The sequence below is a fragment of the Cupressus sempervirens genome, chromosome 1 (genome assembly GCF_028749045.1).
Source record: "Cupressus sempervirens isolate cs-2001-9-10 chromosome 1, ASM2874904v1, whole genome shotgun sequence".
Classification (NCBI taxonomy): Eukaryota; Viridiplantae; Streptophyta; class Pinopsida; order Cupressales; family Cupressaceae; genus Cupressus; species Cupressus sempervirens.
In genome coordinates, this window is record NC_143118.1 from 762,386,745 (window position 1) to 762,408,815 (window position 22,071).

At 35.1% G+C, this 22,071-nt stretch overlaps 1 protein-coding gene across 1 annotated transcript in view; it reads left to right on the top strand.

The window, feature by feature from the left end:
• LOC149580130 (COP9 signalosome complex subunit 6a-like) overlaps positions 1–21,267 on the top strand; it is a 74,130-nt gene extending 52,863 nt beyond the window's left edge. The window contains exons 3-9 of the mRNA XM_089789647.1: positions 18,765–18,858; positions 19,094–19,155; positions 19,255–19,333; positions 19,430–19,522; positions 19,667–19,767; positions 20,521–20,576; positions 20,668–21,267. Of these exons, the coding sequence (XP_089645773.1) occupies positions 18,765–18,858; positions 19,094–19,155; positions 19,255–19,333; positions 19,430–19,522; positions 19,667–19,767; positions 20,521–20,576; positions 20,668–20,752 (570 nt within the window). The 3' untranslated portion in view covers positions 20,753–21,267. The remainder of the gene's footprint in view (positions 1–18,764; positions 18,859–19,093; positions 19,156–19,254; positions 19,334–19,429; positions 19,523–19,666; positions 19,768–20,520; positions 20,577–20,667) is intronic.
• Positions 21,268–22,071: the final 804 nt, after the last annotated feature.

A 22,071-nucleotide genomic window follows, 5' to 3' on the forward strand; every position in this document is an offset into this window, starting at 1 on the left:
ACTCCAATTTTGCTTGCAACTGGAAGCACTACAGGGCCACGATAAATGTTTGAATGACATGCTTTTGAAGATTAGGTGTTGAGGCACCATAATCTTCCCATCACAAATCTGCAAGGATAAAAAAACCATTTATAATGTGGTCAAGACTCCAATAAACTTAATGAGTGAAAAAAATGGTATAATAAAACAAAACACATGTGCTTTTTTAACTGGCAGCAGGGTGTATATCCTATGTTTGCAATCAAGAGAAGAAATTGATGACCCCTCTTCCCTCTTGTAGCTCTGTAGCTCATTAGGTACGAGGTCTCGAAGGTCTAAATTAGTAACCGATCTTTAAATACATGTGTTAAGGCCATCTTGAACCTTTGCATCTACTCGAAAAGTGTCGGAGACATAGAACTTGAGGTTCAAATAGTAGGAAGTTGTGTGAATATGCTAGTGGAGTTGTCCATTCCTTCTACAATTGATTATGTTCCATATGGGTCTATTTTTTGTCTCATTTGGCCTATACATGTGCTGAATGGCCTCTTTGGTCCTATCCATGGCCTCATATAGATACCCTGTGGGTTTTTAATTCCTATCCACAATTTGTAGAATCTTCACTAATGATGTTGACACCAGAACATCAATTTTTTTACAAAAATCAGCAAATTGCAATATTTGAAAATTAAATAATAAATCATCAATCAAGGCTTGAAAACTCCTGTTGATGATCTCCATTAGCTTGCCAAATCTAGCATCAAACACAACCTTCACAACCTTTTGTGCTTTAGGGTTCTTGGCATAAGGACTCTTTAACCATTTCATACTCACAAACATATGCTTCAAGTTGTTTAATGTTCCAATATGCTTTGCAACTTGAGAAAACTAGTAGCAAAGCATGTGACCCTTGCTCACACAAGGTCTATACCGCCCTAACAAGACTCAAGACACGTGTGATTGTAAATGTACTTTGCAATATTCCTTCCATCTTGAACCACCTTCTCCACCCAACTCAGTGTCCCTTTTCCCTCAAAGAACAAGTCAAAACAATGGGCAACACAAGGACTCCAAGATAAGGTGGGGTACCTCTCCATTAGAAGTCTATCAACTCTCACATATGCAACTGCATTGTTAGTCATATTCTAGATTACATTAGCTAGTCCCACCCAACATGTTGCTCAAAGTTTTTGCATTCTTTACTTGATCAGAGGCATTAATTGATTTCAAAAATACTATTTGTCCCTTTGTAGCGATTACAAATTTAATGAGCGTCTTATTCCTCCCATTTGTCCACCCATTGAAAATAATAGTGCAATTTCTTTGTTCCTAAACTTTTCCTTTCTCTTCCACAAATTGATTAATGGTTTTTACCTCATTGTCTAACAACGACCACTCACCTCATTATGAGTTGGGGGCTTAAACCCCTTAGTAGACACAGAAATAGAAGTTTCCAATTGATCCCAATATGAACTACATAAAACATTTAAGGGAATCATTGCAAGACCAAAATCTTGCAAGTGCACCCTTGTCTTCTTATGCATCTCTTTGTTTCGTGCAGTGCCTTTCAAACCAGGTTGAGCATTAGGAATGTTACGTGGAACATAGAAGTCTGAAATATGGCTGTTCACATTGTTGGAGGACGATCCTCGTATTTGTGCCCCAATAGACGAAGTAACCACTGGACCTGTTTGTGACCCTGTAGAACAAAAATCTCCTATTTTGGCAGTCATGACATTTTTTGTCCTCTTTTTTGCTATCTTCCTTTGCTCATATGTATTAAGGCTTTTATAGCTTCCTTGGTAGCCTCTTCAAGAGATCCATCACATGTGTGATATCATGGCTTTCTATCCTTTTGATGTGATATTTTAGTCGAGTTATGCCCTGGCTCATCAACTTAGGACAATGGTTACATTTTACATCTCTTTTGCTCTCGGTGTTTTTAAGTTTCCAAAACTCATCCTTGCCTCTACAACCAACCATTTTCTACAAAATCCAATTCAATCACCTGTAAGTATTACGATGTAATAGGTAAATATTTGCTTGATATTATCAGAGACCGAGATGTCAACATATACAAAAGAATAAAATGACATTTCCTTAGGAAACAATCATAAAGAATAGAAACGTTCTATTCTAGCTAAAAGAAAGCTAACAAATAACTAATATTAGAAACATTCTAATATTTACAATAGATTACAAATAGATAACCATTAACTAATAATAGAAGCTTATCTATTAGTGTAATACCCTCCCTTTATGATTACTCTATCCACAACACCAAGGACAAGCTCTCCTTGAGCAAGCCGAGAGAGATAATGCTCATTTAAGTGCCCATACCGCTAATGCCAAAGTGTGCTAACAGAAGACCATTGAGCAGTCATAACTAAGTCTCGAGAATCACCAAAATTAATAAGTCGGAAAAGACCATGATCCTCAAGACCCACTACAACAATACATTGAGTCGCCCTGTCAATGATGGTAGACTAATGTGAAAGAAAGTGATATCCAACTGTGGAGAATGTCGCAACAACTAATTGAATGAGAGTAGATTTAGTTCCATCCTTGGAACGTAGTACACATCAAGGAAAATGAGACTTCGTCTAATAGATTGAATTTGAATGTTGCCTTTGCCAACAATGGTGTACTCTTCTCCGCCACAAAAAATAACAAAATCTAAATAAGGCTGGTAGTTAGTTAACTAGTCATTGCGGTGGATGAAGTGATGAGAGACACTTGAATCAATGTACGAGGCTGACGACTTCACATGATCTAGAGTTCTTTTAGCCATGAAGGCATAAATGGTAGATTCCATCTGCTCAGTGTGCTCGGCACTGTTCGCTTTGGGCTGTGAACATTATTGCTTAGATTGGGCAGCTAAGCATTTCTGACATTCAACCTTCATCTGACCAAACTTGTTGCAATAGTTGCATCGAATGTTCTTCCGAGAGCCTTTTGAATTTGGAGTAGTGGATTTTTGTTGAGAACACTACCGAGACTTGCCTATATCCTTTTGAAAGGATTTAGCAACGAAAGCTTTCTTTGAGGAGGTAGAGCTGTAATTGCTACATAATTGTTGTTTTCACCAATCTTGCTGAAAGCAAGAGTGCAGAGATATGTGAGTTTTAGATCACCACTTGAAGAAGTGATGTTGAGAGTCTCGATAAAATCCTCATAGGACTTGGGTAATCTCCTGAGAGTGATGACCACAATGTCCTCTTTGTCCATCTTGTGACTAATGGCAAGCAACTGATCAAGGATTTCCCATATCCTATTCAGATAAGCCTGGAGCGATGTTCGTTCATCCATGATAATAGAAAACAGTGTTTGTCAAGAAGATAACTCTGATTTTGTCATAAGTCTCATGAAGATTTGTGAGATGTGCTCATATCTCGACTACTATCTTGCCAAATGGAATCAGAGAGAGTTGATGATCAACTATGAATAATTTGAGAAGCATTACTGACTCCCGATTATTCAGATTTCATGTAGCCTGATTAGTACTAGGGGCAGTCGAACGTTGTGTAACTCCCAAAACAATCTGATAAGTAGTCTAATAGTCAAGATATTGCTATTATCAGTTGCTTCCAAGTGCCATAATTTTGACCATTGAATTTTGAATTGCTCTCAAGAAAAAATTAGTCAGAGATGCCATAACACGTTTTTCAATGAAAAAGTGTGAAAATCTCTGATGGCATGTACTTCGAGGCAAAAAATGGAAGACCCATAAAAATTGAAGGGGCACTCAGAAGAGAGCTTTAAAAACTTAGGAAGAATATGTTGTCGGTTTTTGAATCCACTGGCTCAAAAATTGAGGCACACAAATCGAGGCACCCAAAAGAACAAACGTCAACCCAGTTGAGATCTCGTAAAACCTACTTTTTTTGATCCGGTACATAAAGTTAGGGTTTTGAACAAAAACAGGCCTGCCGCAAATAAAACTTTAAAAAATGGCTAAAATGTGTAGAAAAAACAGATGGCAGTTGCAGAAAAATGGCCGTAAGAGCAGATATCACAGAAAATAATTTCAAAAAATATTGCTCTGATAATTTGAAACAAGAAAATTATAATATTTTTTGAAAAAATTCAAAGAATTGGCTTTGATACCATATTACGATGTAATTGATAAATATTTGCTTGATATTAACAGAGACCGAGAGGTCAACATATACAAAAGAATAAAACGATGTTTCCTTAGGATTGTAAAGAATATGAACAATCTATTCTAGCAAAAACAAACCTAAAGAAAGCTCATTGATAACTACAGACTAACAAATTTTAGAAACATTCTAATATTTATAATAGATTACAAATAGACAACCATTAACTAATAATAGAAACTTATCTATTATTGTAATAGTAAGTCTGCAAGAGAAAGGATAAATATTTGGATATTACATAAGTTAGACTAAATTTAGAAACTTAGATATCTAGATAAATATATACTTTTAATAACACAATATCAAATTCTTAAATAATACCATAGTCGAGATTTTGTAATATCAGACTTCAGTAATCATTGATCACCATAATGTAAAATATATGCATTTAAAAATTAATATGGTCCAAAGATTATGGTGTTATTAGAAAATTCAAATTGACTGTAAGATATAAATAAAATATCTATTCAACATCAATTAATATTTCATGTGTTATTTTGGGATTCAAATATATATACAAACCCTTTTGTGGGGGAGTCCTTTTTGGTGGAGTAAAATAAAGGATGATGCCTGACCAGTGCCATGGACGACAGTTTCTCAAGCATGAAGGCAAAATTGCAGTGTTTCTTCCCAGTGCCAATGGTCCTTCAACAGTCATACACCTCAGTTTGCAAACTGGTCCCAAAATCATCATCAGTCGGGATCTCAGACAGACTAGATGCTCAACAACGGTCAAGACTGTGTGCTCAGCCTCCCAACAGAGCCTGGATCAAGGGTTTTGGTTTCAACCTGAAAGAAATCATTGGGGTTCAAAATATTGGATAAATTTCAACAAGAAACCCATTTAGAGTTTATAAAGGCAGTGTTTCTGTTATGAAACAATAGTTGTTCTTAGAAACATTCTAATATCAAAAGAATAAAAACAATACTAGAAATATTCTAATATTTACAAGATTTACCACATTGACCATTAAAGTAATAATAACCAAGATATCGGAGATATTAAGCTATAATATAAAATGAGAAATAGTTTGTTGTTACTATATTAGCATTTGTACAACCATTCATTAAATATAAATATAATCATAAAATACATAAAATAAATAATGTTAACCACAAATCAGTACATTTAATTTAGATACTATAAAACATGATCAGAACACTTTTGAAAAAAAATCCCTTATCGACATTGAAAACAAATCTTAAAATAAGTATGTAAATCTTTTTCCCTCATTGCTGCAACCTTCTTAATCTTTGTGTCAACCAATAAGTACTTGTAGACCCATAAAAATAACACTCTGTTGAAGATTAAATGCAAAGCATAGTGTCAGCTATGGGAAATTAGCTGAAGCAGCTAGTTTGGTTTAGTGAAAGGATGAGAGGTAAGGCTACTTGTTTCTTATTTTGTTTTGCTACCGTTGTTTTAGCCTTTTTGGTTTTAGCAATGTTTACTTTAGATCATGGTCTGTTTTGCCATTTTTGTTAGGGAAGCATAAGGGGGTGGACCCACATGTGGACATCTCTATCCAGAGGCAAACATTGTGGTTGACAATTTTTTTTTTTTTTTTACACAATATCTTGCTGCATTAGGAGAGGGTTGCACTTCTCATAGGCTATTCATGTCTACATGACAAATTTAGTCAGGGAATGATTGAAATGTTCAGCGAACATTTTGTTTTGAAAATTTCTTTCCCGTGATATTTTATTACATTTTAATTGCCATTTGCTTTTGATGGCCCCATTTTCCCTACTGGTCCTTGTCAAGGTACCTCTCATCTTGAGTACAAGGTTGTCTAACATCCCAGGTCCCAAGTGTTGCCAACTTTCTCACAACAATGATAGAATGAAGTGGATAAAACTAAAGGTAGGAAATAAATGAAAGACATAATAATGATAATAATAATAATAATTAATATAAATAAAAAATATGACGGACTTGACCCAAACAAACCCATTTCTAGACCCTCAACTCGATTCAATAACTCAAATACCTTTACACACTACACAAAAATGGAAAGTGCATATTTCATTAGTAGTTCCTCAATCAGGAGCCAAATAACAATATTGAAGTCTTTCACATCTTGCTTGAGTTTGAGTCTTGACTATGACCTTTGACTACATTTGAGCATATGCTAAAAAGCCAATATGATATATCATTCATTTATATTTTGATTCCTAAGTAATCAATTATGAGTACCGTTTTCTTCACACACTAAACAAAATGGAAAATTATAAGCTCACAACTCATGGAAGGGCAATATGATGATTTTTAATGTGGTTTGTAATGGCCCTTTTCTAAAATAGAATTTAATAAAACCAATATGAAAATAATTAAACAATATAAAATGTCATTTAATTAAATTACAAGTTAATCAAATTCAATGAAAAGTCAAGAGAGTTCATTTGAAACAAGGTAGGAAGAAAGAGGGGAGCATAGAAGTTAAAGAAGGATTAATAGAAGAAAGGTTGGGAAGAAAATAAGGAAGTGACTCTTCCAAAGGGCAATAATGATGAAAGGTTGTAACTCTTTCAAAGGGTTCTGATGCTTTGAAAGTGCAGTAATTATGAAGGGTTGTGAATCTTTTAAAGGGATACAACTTTGAAGTGTGACCCTTTGGAAAGGCGGTAAGTGTGAAAGGTTGTGACCATTACAGAAGGCAGACATGATGAAGAGGTGTTACTTTCCTCCATATTGGAAGATATAAAGGGAAGAAGGTTTTAATGGAGGACATCCAAAGGAGATCAATTTCGGGAATAATATATTAATCTCTAAGGCAACAGTATAAAGTGGTGATGTATTTAAATATAAACTAAATATCATGGGTTAGCCGACCTGATTTGAAGAGGAGTGTCTGGTGTTGGTTCCCAAAACTGCAGATTGGAAATTCAAGAGCCTGCCACTTCTCCGATAGGACTTCTCAATCAGTTTTGGCCAACGAACGGAAATCACTTAGATTCCCTTGCACTTCAGGCTCCGCTACACCCAGGCGGGTAAACCTTCATCTTGAACGCTGACTACCCAATTCAAGGGTTTTCTATAGCGAATTTTAAACTTTACGAGTTCCTCGGCTGGCAAGGTCCTTGAACTCGATCAGAAATGAAACTGAAACTGGATGCTAAATACTTGATGATTGAATGTTTTGTATAAATTTTGTAAATAATGGAATTGATGCTTGTAGGAGGAATATATTGATTTTCTAACTTCAACAAAAAGACCAATGCCTTTGCTCATCCGGGCGATGGAGTCAACTTCAGAGAATTTTTACATACAACTTCATAATGTTCAATGCATTTGTACTACCAATAATTTTGATAATCTAGATGCGACAGACCAATTATGATGCAATCTTAAATTAGTCCAGATTGAAATTTAACTCCACCGAGACAAACTGGACACAGTTGTGGAAACAATTAAATATTTCACAACACCTGTGATGATCAAATTTAAAATGCTTAATCGACCATGTCCACTTATCTGATAACAAAATCATATGTAGAATTTTAAAATATATTTATGAAGGACAATTCGCCTGCAGTTTTAAATCTCCACGCCATTAAAGGTAAACAAAAGACATTTTATTTTATTATTAAAATAAAATAATTTTATAATAATAAAATAATGGAACTTTATTATAAAATCATACTGAACCCTTATCCCTCCTCACAATAAAATGTAAATATAAAATGCTTCCTCTCAATATCTAAATGAATGTTCGTATATATCTCCCTAATGTCTCATTCTCTAACCTTATTTATATCTTTTTACAATAGAGACGTGACTTTTAAATGAATATTCTCACCCCAACATGACCGCAGCCTTGAACAAGATTTTTTAAAGACTTTAATTATTTTATTATTTTAAAACATATTGTGCCTTTCATGTATTAATTATTCCTGTAGGCTTTCAATGCAAATATTCAGCGTCCAAAACTCCCGGTAGCATTTTGTAACATAATCGTATGACATGTATTATTCATAACAACAAGGCGTTTGAAGGGAACTCAATGTATACGTATATTTCCATCTGCTTGTCGTTATTTCCCAACATTGTGTATCCATCTACTATCGTAGGTTCTGCTTCTGTCCGCCTTTTCTTTGGCAACAATCGAATTACCTTGTGCACTGAGAAAGGGTTTTACTATCATATCTAACTCACCATAACACTGTCCTCTGCACGTTGATTCTCATAGCATTGCATCATGATTCCCAATATATTAAAAATTTCTTTTTGTCATTTTGAATGACTTGGGAGTCCTTATTTGATCTTCATTGTTGTCCACACCCTGAGACACACATTGTATGGTGCCGGCAATTAATTTGCATTTATTTGCTGACGGCTGCTTATTTGTTATACTTAAGGCTTGATTGCTCGAAAACTGGCAGAGCTCCCTTTTTTGTATGATTTTATATTCATCAGAGATCACTGGCAAAATTTCTCTACCCAACGTATGCACTGTTATTTGTCTTTTCCTCTATCAAGCTTCATGTATACAATTTTGGGGTATTGAATAGTCATACTTGGAGCAAAGCCCTGCATTATATGGAACAGGTTTCGTTGAATTTGATTCACATTACTGCTGACCTGTGCTTTTATACTCCACGGTGTTTAATGATAGTTGCCAAGTCCTGTTTGCGTGATGGTCTCTGAGAAGACTCAACAATGATGTGTGATAGACGGCAATGGCCTTCATATGCTGGATACGATGCCCATCTTCTCAAACATGTTGTGTAAATATCCATTTAGCTATTCTCTTATTGTCACAAACTTCTGGAGAACTGCAATAATCTATACTTTCCTTTGGTAAAGAGTTTGAAAGTGCCATTTTGCAATCCTTTTCCAATTGTTTTACTGTTCCTTTTCATAATCTGAATCATGCTCTTAAACATTCTGCAATACATCAGCCCGCGTCGCATGTAGCTTCAGAAACTCCAAAGATCTTTCCCAACGATTGTAATGCAAGCATCGACAGTCTCCATGAAAGGCTTTGCTTTATCACTAAATATGGACGGTGGGTGAAATTTTAAGATTTTATACAACGCTTTGTGGTACGGTAAGGAAATCATTGAATATGGCTGACATACAAAGGAAGAGAGTTTCCCCACATGATCAGTTTATTTTTTCACTGAAGGTTTATTATTTATTTATTTTTTAATTTTTTAAGGGCAAGGGAATTATGTCAACATAATTGGAGCCTTAAAATTTTGGGCTCCATCATCTGGAAAGGCTTGTGAGAAAATCATAAGAATATGAGCAGAGACCTAAAAAGGGAATTGCAGCACACCTATAAGCAATTCCAGAGCAATCAAAAAGTTTAGATTTATAGCAGATTCAAGGCTGCTCAGGCAATGTCTGGAGGGACTTACTTCAAGAATACCATTGATTATCCAACATAAGAAAATATATAGTGGAAACTATTGAACTAGCAGAAGTAGAAACAAATGACCAGCAGAAACAATTTCAGAGCAATCAAAAAGGTTAGATATATAGCAGATTCAAGGCTGATCAGGCAATGTCTGGAGGGACTTACTTCAAGAATACCATCGATTATCCAACATAAGAAAATATATAGTGGAGATAATTAAACTAGCAGAAGCAGAAACAAATGACCAGCAGAAACAATAAAGTCTACGGCAGAAGCAATTATGATCAATCAGGCTAGCAGATACACATCAATAAACTGCAGAGGGAAATGCATATAATTAAGAAAGCAGCAGGGACAATTGGAGTACAGTTAGAAGACTTATTCATAATCCCTTAATTGTGTGGCTTTGAGAAGTGCATGTGTGTGTGTGTGTATATATATATATATGGAAGGAGTGCAAGCAAGGGATATGACTAGATTCTCACTAGGCATGCTTCTTATATAATAATTTCTGATTACATAGGTCTAGATGTTCATGCATTTATCAAATTGGAATTCTGTAACCGTCGGTCATGTGGAAGGAAGACAATGGTTAAGGACCATCGGTTAAGGACCACATGAGGCCACCTCATAATGATGGTTAAGGACCATGTGAGACCAAGAAGGATAAGGTTCGCCTCGAGACCTAGGGTTGAGGGTCAAGGGCACTCTATTTTAGCTCCCCTACTATCCCCACATATCCCCACATGGATCAGTTATTGAAATGAATAATGGGATCTTCAATCATAAACAGAGGGGCTGACATAATGTAGGGGAATGGTGTTAATCTCTAATTGAGTATGACACCCCATGATGGTTAAGGACCATCAAGGATCACATGTGGCCGTAGAGGATGAGGTCTTGCTGTCGGGCCTACAGTAGAGGATTCTTGGGGCATTTTATCTCGTCTCTCAAGGCCAACCTCATTATGGCTGAGCTCTCATTGAATCATTGAGATTCATTATGTAGATCAATATGTATATTTGACCTAACCATAGAATTGGATGCATTTCATTAGTATTATCTATGCTATTGTCTAACTAGATTGTAGCTTTCCAATCCAGGCTTATCTTAAAATATTTATTGAGTAGGAATCATAGTTCCTATGTTTGCAATGACCTAGCGAGTCTCGAGCAAGGTGACCCATGATGAGTTTGAGGGGCCTAAACTCAAACTCAGCCAAGTCTTGGGCGAGACTCAACAAGTTTGAGCGAGTTTTTATGCCCATACTTAGTGAATTTTTTAATTTATTTTTTGTTTTCCTGGTTAAGTCTCAATTTATAATGTCTTTTGGGTTTATGATTCCAAAATGTACATAAAATGTAACTTCTAGTCTTTGCCTTCAAGTTAGTTTCATTCTCTTCAGTTTAGTAGGGCATAGATACAAAATATAACATCTAAGTGCATGTAATGTTCCGTTGTCTGATTCACCTCCAAGAGTAGGATTGCACATATATGAGCCTGGTGATTGCCAAATTCTACTTCCAGACAATGCTTGCACTAAGTCCCAAAGACCATACGGTGCAACATGGGTAGGTCGTACGGTGCACAACAGATGGGAGATGAAGGGCCATACTATATCCAGGAGATCGTACAGTATGTTGGTTTATCAACCATACTTGATGTAGATGACCATACAGTGATGGTCTTGAAGGCTGTACTGTCATTACGAGGTGTCCATACGGTAATGAATTGGGTCGTACGGTGATAGTGGAGGGGCTGTACGGTGAAGGATTGGAGCAGAAAAGATGCTAGAGATAGATCAAATACCCTCTTGCCAATACACAAAACAATATTTAGATATTAATGGACTGCCAACACAAATATATTCCAGCAATAATGTGATTTGTAAACAGTAATGATGCTCCAGTGAGGGTTGTATCCCCACTGATACTGAAATAGCCAAGTAGGGAAGATCTTTCACTTTCGAGATGGCGAACAATATTGAACTCCAATAGGAATTCGCAATACAAGAGAATAATTAAAATCGCATACCAACTACTACCTACATGCCGTGCTTAAATACCCTACGGAGGAACTTCCCGAGGCTTTACAAATATAGCTGACAGCCAAACCTACGGAAACAATAAAAATAAAAGTGGGTCCGAGATATACTAAATCTATTGGCCCATGAATAAAGTTTTGATTAATAAAAAATTTAATAATAGGAAGTGCAAGTCGCATTTCAATTTGTTTTTTTTTTTTATATATTGTCAAGATGTTTGAGAGTGGTATAAGATTTCTAGGAGTTAAAATGCATATTCTAGGTTTTAGAAGATTTTATAACTTTTCAGACTTAGTCAAATTTCAGTAATTAGCAGGCTCCTATCAGCATTCTCTCACTCTCTATCTGACTTTTTTTTATCTACCTTGGACTCTAGAGTCTAGACCTATCTCTCTTCCTATCAGTCTTCCTCTCTCTACCTTTCTTTATCTCACTCTCTCCTATCTTCTCCAAGGTCTGGACCTATCTCTCTATCGCTCCCTCTCCCACCCTCAAACCTCCGCAAGGCTTGCTATCCTGAACTTTGTTTTGGTGCTACTCTGAACCTTCCTCAAACTATAAGCCTAAGCAAGTAAAAGGTTAGTGATATATTATGATCATAAAATTCTACATAATTCATATCCCTTGCCTACCTTGAACTTTGTTTTGGTGCTCCTCCAAACCTTTGCAAAACTATAAGTAAGCAAGTAAAAGGTTAGGGATATATTATGATCATAAAACTCTACATAATTCATATCCCTTGTTGCAAATCTTAGCATATTTGTAGTTAAAATTTTTTTATGGCTGCTATATCATTCAGGACCTATGTTAGATGCCCTCATAGGATGGATTCTTACTCCTGAGCGGCTGAGCCATAGACTAGTAGTTTTTGTTTTGTTTTTATGGTTTACTTAATAAAGGGCAATGAAACAAGTTTTAAATCCTTTAAAATAAAAATCTCTGAATCTCTTTTTATTTTTTACTTGCTGAATCTTGCTGAGTTTTTTTGACAACGCCCAAGTCCCAAGGCCATGTAGAGTCCAAGCCTAGGAACTTTGGTATGAATTACATCTCTAACTAGATTTTGCTCTTGTTTCGTTTTGGATGTATGAATCTAGGGCAAAAGTATAAGGTGGTCTAAGAAAGGGACATTACACGGTTCTTGAAATGAGAGTATTTAAAAAAAAAATTCTGTAGCTTATAATCCATTACTTGTAAATGACAACATTATATTTACTTGCAAAATATCTCAACATTTTATTTATTATAATCATAGTGCTAGATTAACAAAGGCAAAGGAGTTATTTTTAAGTCATTCATGCAACTTGATGAAGCTCTAATTTTAGGGGCTCCATTTTAAACATATTAGAGTCAACCTATAAGAATAACCTCATGCCACATAGGAATGAAGATGAAGTTTGACAAATTGAAAATCCAGTAAAAAGTACAGTTTTCAGAGCATCTTTGAATGCATCAAGCATCTATTAAAATGATGAGATTCATGGTAAAGACATTGAGAAAGTCAGGAGTTTGAGCCTGCAAGTAGCTGAGACTGGTGAAGGAAAACTGAAGCTAATCTCTCCACTAAACATTCTGTATAGGATTGTAATCTGTCTCAACTCTTAGATTGGGAAAGCACAGATGGAAGATAGTGACTGAATCCATATTTCATTGCAAGAGTACATCAACCATATCCAGCAGCAGTTTTAGAAGGTACAATACTTGAAGTTTGATTTTAGTTGTATTGTTGTCACATCAAATAGATTACATCTGAGTCTATTGAGCCAGGAGTGTTAAGTAACATGTGAAGATTACAAATACAGTTCTAGTAAGCAAAATATAGTAATAATGAGCATCACAGCAGGCCTCTTCCACCTACCAAACTAACTGGTGATTATTTTATTAGTCTGAAATTACTCAGGCAGCATCAAACAAGGAAAACAGAGAGAACAAGTAGTATAGGCGAGTATTGATTACATATGTACAGAAACGTATGAAGACATTGTGAAGTATATATGATGTACATGAAATGATAAACCAAAATATAAATTGAACAGTACATCATCATAGCACAATCAACGGCAGCTACAGAAACATGAGAAGGGAAATTATCGATGCATATTTTAATTGCAAACTTAGAAAAGAAATTATATGTCATAATATGTGCAAAGGGTCGGGAGCTGCTTGTACACATCCAGTCAAGCAATAGCGAATGGAAGAAACAATATAATTCTAATGTGTTTGAAACATCAACAAAGAAGAAGCAATTGACAGGTCACAGAACAGAAGCCGCTATGTATAAAGTATCATCAAAAATCAAATAATCGTCAGTTGGAACTTGAGGATGCCAAGAAATAGTTGACTAGAAGTATTAGGATGATCTTAACACGGTAAACCATATGCCTTTGGTGATGATGTAATTGAAGGCTTGTTCCTGCAAAGCATAATCTTCTTGTTTCTATTAGCGCACTGTTCTGAAAGGAAGGCTCTGGATAGATGCAAACTTTCATCCACCATGGAGGCTCAAAAGAAATTCAGTACAAATATTGATAATACAGGGAGAGACAAATACGATTCATAGAAGCCCACTGAATATCAATAGCATGAGGACGGACACGTAAGAAAAACATGTCTTATATAGACCAAATTGTGGCATATCAAATGCAGCGGTTTAGAAGAATACATAATCGGTAGGTGCATGCCTGGAAATGCCATCATGATTTGGAGTTTTTTGAATGCGTATGTCTACAGGGATCATAGACAAAAATTATTACACACATAGGCTCTTAACCATTTTAAGGCGGATGGTGGAAAGTGTTAGTAGAATTGAGTGAATAAGGAGAGATGGGATTAATGGCAATCCGTGATTAGTAACAAGAATAGTTTTGAAGAAAAAAGAATTGAATGAACAAATGCTATGAAGCAAAGGTTATTATCTTCTGAAGACTGCTTAATGTTTCTATTTGTGATTTTGTCAATAGTTTGCATACGACAAATTGAAACCGATGGCATGTTAAGTCTTAACTACATTAAACAAACATGCTCGGTGATGATTAATTAGTTTAAGTCCAAGAAAAGTTATGTCTATTAGACATGACCATATGACTCATCGATGAAGTATAAATAGAAGATGGTTTTCAAAAAAACACATCAGATATAAAAAAACATTTCACATTCATATATTTATTTGTCTGGAGGAATAAGGAGCAGAACATGACTTTGTAATATACTCTAATATTATATTTCAATGATTTACAAAAGCCTGATGCTATTTGATTATTTAAATGGCATGGAGGATTAAATTGTAGTTGATTGGTCCCTTACAATCATTTAAAAAAAAATTTGTAAACAATTGATGTCAGAGAAGTGGGTCATCTATGGCATTTTAAATTCGATCATTATAGATATAGTGAAATATTAAATTGTTTCTATGTCTATATCCAATTTGTCTCCCTACCTTAGGAGTTAAAGTGCAATCTAGACTAGTTTAAAATAGTGTTTATATACTTCATCCATTGCATCTTAATTATTAAATTGTTTATAGTTCAAGTGCATAGAACTTTATAAAGTTGTATGTGATAATCTTCATTGTAGTTGAATTGCCCGGATGAGCAAAGGCACTAGTATTTTTATTATTCAAGACAAAAAATGTATATCTTCCTTCTTACAAGCATCAAATCCATTATTTGACAAATATTATAGAAAACATTCATTCTGTTCAAACATTCAGCATTCAACTTTATCTTGATCGAGTTCAAGGACTTTGCCAACCGGAGAACTTGCAAAGTTTAAATTTGCTATAGAAAAGCTTCGGACCAAGCAATCAGCGTTTGAGGTGAAGGTCTACCGGCTTGGGTGAAGCAGAGCCTAAAGTGCAGGAGAATCAAGGTGATTCTCCTTCATTGGCCAGAACTGATTGTGGAATCCTATTGGAGAATTGGCAAGCTCTTGGATTTCCAATTTGTGTTTTTGGGAACCAACACAACTAATAGACTTTGTTCTGAAAATGCATCCTTCGATATTCTTGCATAATATTATTTTCCATCAAAATCCAGCTCAGCACATCAAAAGTCTAAACTGACTTGTTATGAATTACCTGTCAATGCTAACTCAGAATGAAATATGTTTATACATAGCGTTCATCCAAGTGCTTAATTGTCATTCTGTCACAGCCCTTAAAATTGAAAGATATACTTGTGGCAGTTTGATTTGCGTGAATTCTCATCACCACCACAGGTGATTAAGTAAAATCTCCGGAAGCACATTTCAAAACAAGCAAAATGTTATGAACCTACAACAAACACACACAAATGAACACAAACTGGAATCAAAACTTTTTGAGCAAGCGGATTTGCATACATTTGATATTTTTGAGCATGCGGACTTGCATACTGCTAACTCAGAATGAAATATGTTTATACATAGCGTTCATCCAAGTGGTTAATTGTCAGTCTGTCACAGCGCTTAGAATTGAAAGATATAATTGTGGCAGTTTGATTTGCGTGAATTCTCATCACCACCACAAGTGATTAAGTACAATCTCCGGAAGCACATTTCAAAACAAGCAAAATGTTATGAACCTACAACAAACATACACAAATGAGCACAAACTGAAAACACAACATTTTGAGCAAGCGGACTTGCATACATTTGATATTTTTGAGAATGCGGACTTGCATATTTCCCCAGATGCTCTTGCATCAATGAATAATCATTTATGGACATGTTTTAGTATTTTTTTCCTTTATTATAGATATTTGCTGAAACTTGAACTGTACTTGTACCCTAGTGATATATGTTGTATTTTATTTGAAGAAATAACTTTAATAAATTAATATTAAGTAGGTTTCCAAAATATGGGAATATATGCAATAAATCACAAAATTGTTTGTAATAGGAGAAGTTCCATTGATATTATTGACAAAATGTTTTTTTTAAAAAATATTAAGATTGTTTACAAACCAGGTGCTCCTTAAGAGCAACAATTACAACTTATTCAAGCTCCTTACGAGCAATCACACTAGAAACAACAATTGGAAGACCAAAAGTCACAACTTAGATTCAACTATTTACAACGAGACAAATACAACCAATAGAAGACCAAGAGTCACAACTTAGAATTCCACAAAGATGTCCCTCTTGGGATTTGAACCGAAGTGTCCACAGTGAGAACTCATTGCTTCAACCAACCAAGCTAAACCCCTTGGACACAATAGTTTTTGGGAAAATGCAAGTCCTTTTATAAGTTGCTTTTGAAACAGATTTGTTGCATTTGTTATGCCCAAAACTTGGGCAGAACACACCAACAGTTTGCTTTTTAAAGGGTAAAAAGGGTTAACAATATACATATGTTCTTCTAAGTTGTAACTATGTTGACTAACATAAAGAATGGTCAAGGATTACTTAATGAACACCTAAGTTGAGCATTCTTGCGGTTTAAGGGTTCATATAGTTTACTATTGTTGGTTATCAAATCAGTATAAGAAGGGGATCCTAACAAGGGTTATGTAATAGGGTTGATACAACCATCAACTTATAAGAGAATTATTCCTACTGATCCCATAATGATCTTATCTTGATAAGTTCGAAGCCTACACCCTTACTCCATTTTAGTTCCATGCATGGCACTAAACAAAGATTATTGCATTCAAAGTCCCTTTTTTTCTTTTAAGTGGGATAATCATACTTATTAATAACCATATTTAGTAATTATTTAATATCTGAACACTAACATGTTTACTCTAAAGTTCACCTAAAGTTTATCTATGGTTTGCATGACGATGGGACCACATTTAAGTCTTTCTAAACTAGTGGGTTTACTTAAGTACCCTTATAGGTCTACATTAGGCAACTCTTGCCAACCCTAATATAACATTCTAAATTTAATCATGATTCAACTATCATCATCAAAATAAACATCTGAATACATATATCCAATCATCAAAGCATATAATCTAGGTCCTAGTCACATCACTAGTAAAATCAGCATAATGTAAATCATTACATAGCATCTAAGTTGTCGGTTCAGATTTTGGTTCAGATGCGGGTTTGACATTTGGTTTTGAAATTCGCTCAAATTTTTTTTGGGCTGGGTTCAGGTTCATTGGTACAAGAATATTTAAATAATAAATATTTTTATGTATATGTAAAAATATGCTGCAACAAATAAGTTCATACACCACTATGCTAATATAAAGCAATTTAGCAAAATAGACTACCACATATATTAACAATTTTGTTCTAATGGCATGAGAAAATGTCAAAATACACCACCATATAAATGTTTCGGTTCAAAAACTTTAAAACACCAATGTCAACAATACTAATCAGTAATCAGTCATAGACTCATATGTGATCAAATATCAATGTATTGCAAAAAGTCATCAAATAATATCCAGACCAAGCCAATAAATGGGGACGAGCTCCTTCCAATGGGAACTAGACCAAGCCAACAGGAAACATACGCATCCAGACTGCCGCTGCCAAAAATCCCAAACTGTTGCTGCCAAATGCGGGTTGCAATATGGAAAAATCCCAAACGGCATCGTTTTAGGTTTAATATGTAAATTGCTACCTAAAACTAAGTTGACAAGTCAATAAGATGACATGACCTCAAAATTTTCCCAAATTCATTTCACATTCCTCCTGGGCTCTGCTGATGGCAGCCAAATTCGCTCAAAATTCCTCCGAATTCGACCAGGGTTCAAAACTATGAATTTACAGGGAATTCTGATGGTAAGAGCTGAGTTTATAACAATTTTGAACCGACTTCGAATTTGAGCAAATCAAATGTCGAATTTCCTGGTCAGGGTGGGACCGCGCAGCATTCTCCTTTTCACTTTTTTACATAACAAGTTTGTGATAGAGATTGTGTTAGCATTCATAATTTGAGCTGGTGACCAGCCACTTTGGTGCCAGAGATAAACCAAGTGGGGGAGAATATTGAAAATATTAAGCTAAATTGAATTTGATGCAGAGATGACCTTGTTATTTATATTTTAAGGAAAACTAATATATTGCACTGTTTATATGTTTTCAAAGTAATGGCATTTACTTTTGCCGTAGGCATTGTCTGGTAGGTACTACTTTATTGTTGTATATTTCTAGGGTACTCTAATCGATTCTGTTGATATTTTATATATTGAGCATGAAGCATTCACATATGATGTTTCCCGTATTTATCTTTTTGTGCCATTCAACTAATAGCTAACTATGATGCTGGTTTTATATTGCAAACAGCTTATGGATCTGAATGAGAGCCCAGTTTATGTACTTCTGAATCCTGCTATCAACCATGCACAAAAGGACTTGCCAATCACAATATATGAGAGTGGTATATGGAATCTTTTCTTGGATAGAAATTTTTGTCAAATAATGTATATGCATAATTTCAACATTTTATTGGCTGAGATTCAATCGAGTACATCCTTTGTTTTATACTTTATTGCATGCATTTTTAAGTCTCAAATGTTTTTAATTTTTTCTTCTCAACTGCATTAATACTCAAGCAAAGAGTACCATCCTGACCATGATTCAATTCTCTCAACGTGAATATTGTCTTGTTACAGAGTTGCATGTTATTGATGGAGTTCCATCATTGATTTTTGTGAAATCAAGCTACACAATAGAGGTGTGGTGCAGTGTTAAATTGTCTATCACTATATTGTGAACACTTACAGGGTACCACAATCTTTTTTGTTGTATCTCATAACTAGAATTCTTTGTATAGACTGTGGAGGCAGAACGCATTTCTGTGGATCATGTTGCACATCTGAAACCCTCAGATGGAGGTTCAGCTGCTACTCAGTGTGAGTCTCACTACACAAGTTTAATGAGTGTTGCCTGATTTGAAACTGAAATAGATGAAAAAGTTTCAGGAATTTATCGTAGTGTTCTTCTTGCAGTGGCTGCACATCTTACAGGCATTCATAGTGCTATCAAAATGCTGAACAGTCGCATTCGAGTTCTGTATCACTTCCTTTCAGCTATGCAAAAAGGTGTTTTTTCAGTTATATTCAAATTTATGATCTTAATATTCAAATTCAAGGCATAACTGTCGTAATGCTTTAAATTTGCTTGTTTTGGTGACAACTTTCCTTTTTTAATGTAGATGTTATTCTTCATTTCCTTTTTATATGCAGGCGAAATACCATATGAAAATTCATTACTGCGACAAGTTTCAAGTCTTCTCAGGAGGTTGCCTGCTATAGAGTCCCCAAAGTTTCAGGATGATTTTCTGATGGTATGTGAATTGACATATTTAATGTTTAGTTTATACTTGGATAAAATGCCAAACTTGATCTTTCATTCAAGTTGCCAGTCTAATACATGAAGTTGCATCATTTGGAATTATGTTTTAGAAAAATGTCTGTACCTCTAGGTCCTAGTAATGGGTTTGTGTAGGAGTTTTACTATGATTGAATGCGTTATAATGCATCAAGCATAAGGACTGCTGCATTCTTAGTGACAAGTTTTACAATCTGGGTGTAATGGAAGATCATGCTATGATAAGCCATTTCATTTCATACAACACCAGCCAAAGAACTGGATTATATGAAAAAATTATTATGGCAGAGACGGGATTATATGACGTAAATGGTTGAATTGATGTAAAAGACAATACAACTCACTTTCCATTCATCGGACAAATAGCCTCTAAAATAATGTGTCCTAAGCATAAATCACCAATCTACTTGCTTTTATAAATATACCGTAATGGCTTAGAAACAATACTCAAAGTCAGGACCCAACTGTACTTCTGAGATTACACGTGGGGAATTGTTGACTATATTTCTCAAGAGGTGTTGTACATTGAATACTCCTTCACAGTTGCTCTTGTTTCAAAACCTGTTTTGAAATAGTTTTTTGATTCTATTATTTTCTTTTTGAAATTTTTAACAAGGCAGTGTGGAAGGAGATTTTTGCTCTATATTTGACCACCATATGGATGGCCCGTGACATAGCAGTAATGTTTTAACGTTCTTCTGTGAAACAGGAGTATAATGATACACTTTTAATGACTTACTTAGCTATGATCACAAACTGCTCCAGGTATGTCAAACTGCAACTGCAAAAAATTGATTGTTTGTAATTTTCTTTATAAGCTGTCAAAAACTATAATATTTTTTGACTTTTGATGCAGTACCATGAATGATTTGATTGACAAGTTCAATACGGCTTATGACAAACAAAGCAGAAGAGGAGGCAGATCAAGTTTCCTTAATTAGTTGATATGAATGTGTGATCTCCGTATTGGAATGTGGCTGGTAGCTCATTCTTGGGCTGACAAATGCCATCCTGCATATTGTATGCAGAATGCTTTTAGAGGAAATTTACGATAACCTCTGTGGTTTGTTCGTCATCCGATGTTGCAATTTTGCATCAAGCTTACCCATGTAGATGATTATAATAATTTTTAATTCAGCTACATGATATCTGAGGTGCACTACATTAGGGATCCATTATTTATCCTTTAATAAAGGTCACTGCAAGCACCGTAAGTTCTGGCAAAATGCCACGGATGAAATTGTGGGAAATATGAATTTGGGATGATGGAGATTGTGGCTCTTGATGAAGAGTAATTTTTGTAATTGATTATAAAATCAAATTCAGGCCATGCCTTGTGTATTTTGTTGAGACACGAATCAAGTCTGCCATTGTTTATGGTAAGTAGCTGTTGATATTGCAACACCTATATGGAATCCAGGAATAGCTTGTATATAATATTCCTACAAGTTTTGCATATGATATTGCGATGACGTGTCTCTAGAATTTCTATTTTTATTTATAAGCAGAACTTTTTTTGCGTACCTTAGTTCTGTATAATGTGCACATGTGATGCTGCTACCCTATGAAAGTTTCTAGAAATGGGTTCTAATTTTGAATGTTATAGAACATGATGCCATATTATATCATCTTTATGTATTTTATTTTTACGCGAGTAAATGGTATGGCCTTTTTACATGTGCTTCCTTTTGGGCAGTAAATGATCAATTTTTAGTATAAACAGTATATAAATTTTTTGTTGAGATTGTTGGAGTGGGTCAGTAGCCATTTCAAGCCACTGGTCCTTTGATCTTGGTGGTATCCAACTCAAATACTGCCTCGTGAAATCTTTCAAACTGAAAACTGTTTAAAAGATTTGAAATCTATATTGCTTTGCCGATGAGTTGTGGGATGAGCCCATGATGCGATGAAGAGGTTCTTTAGACTCCAAACCTACCTCTATCATGAACTGCTCTCTGTTTGCTTGCTAATGTTTATTGCTAGGTACATATTGATGGTTTCCTAGGCAGTTTTAGGCAGTTTTGTGGGCTATAGTCGCTAATCTTCATGCTGTTGATGGCTACATACTCTTCTCATCGCTACCATATGCTTTGAATTTTGATGGCAGTGATTATAAGAGCGGATGATTATTAGTCTTTGCGCATCGTTGCACTTTTCCCAATTTTGACGACATGCATACCAATAAGGGTAACAAAGGGCATATTCTTGCTTTGCCATGGTATTCGAGTTGATAACCCTGGATTATCTTTCATCATTTTGG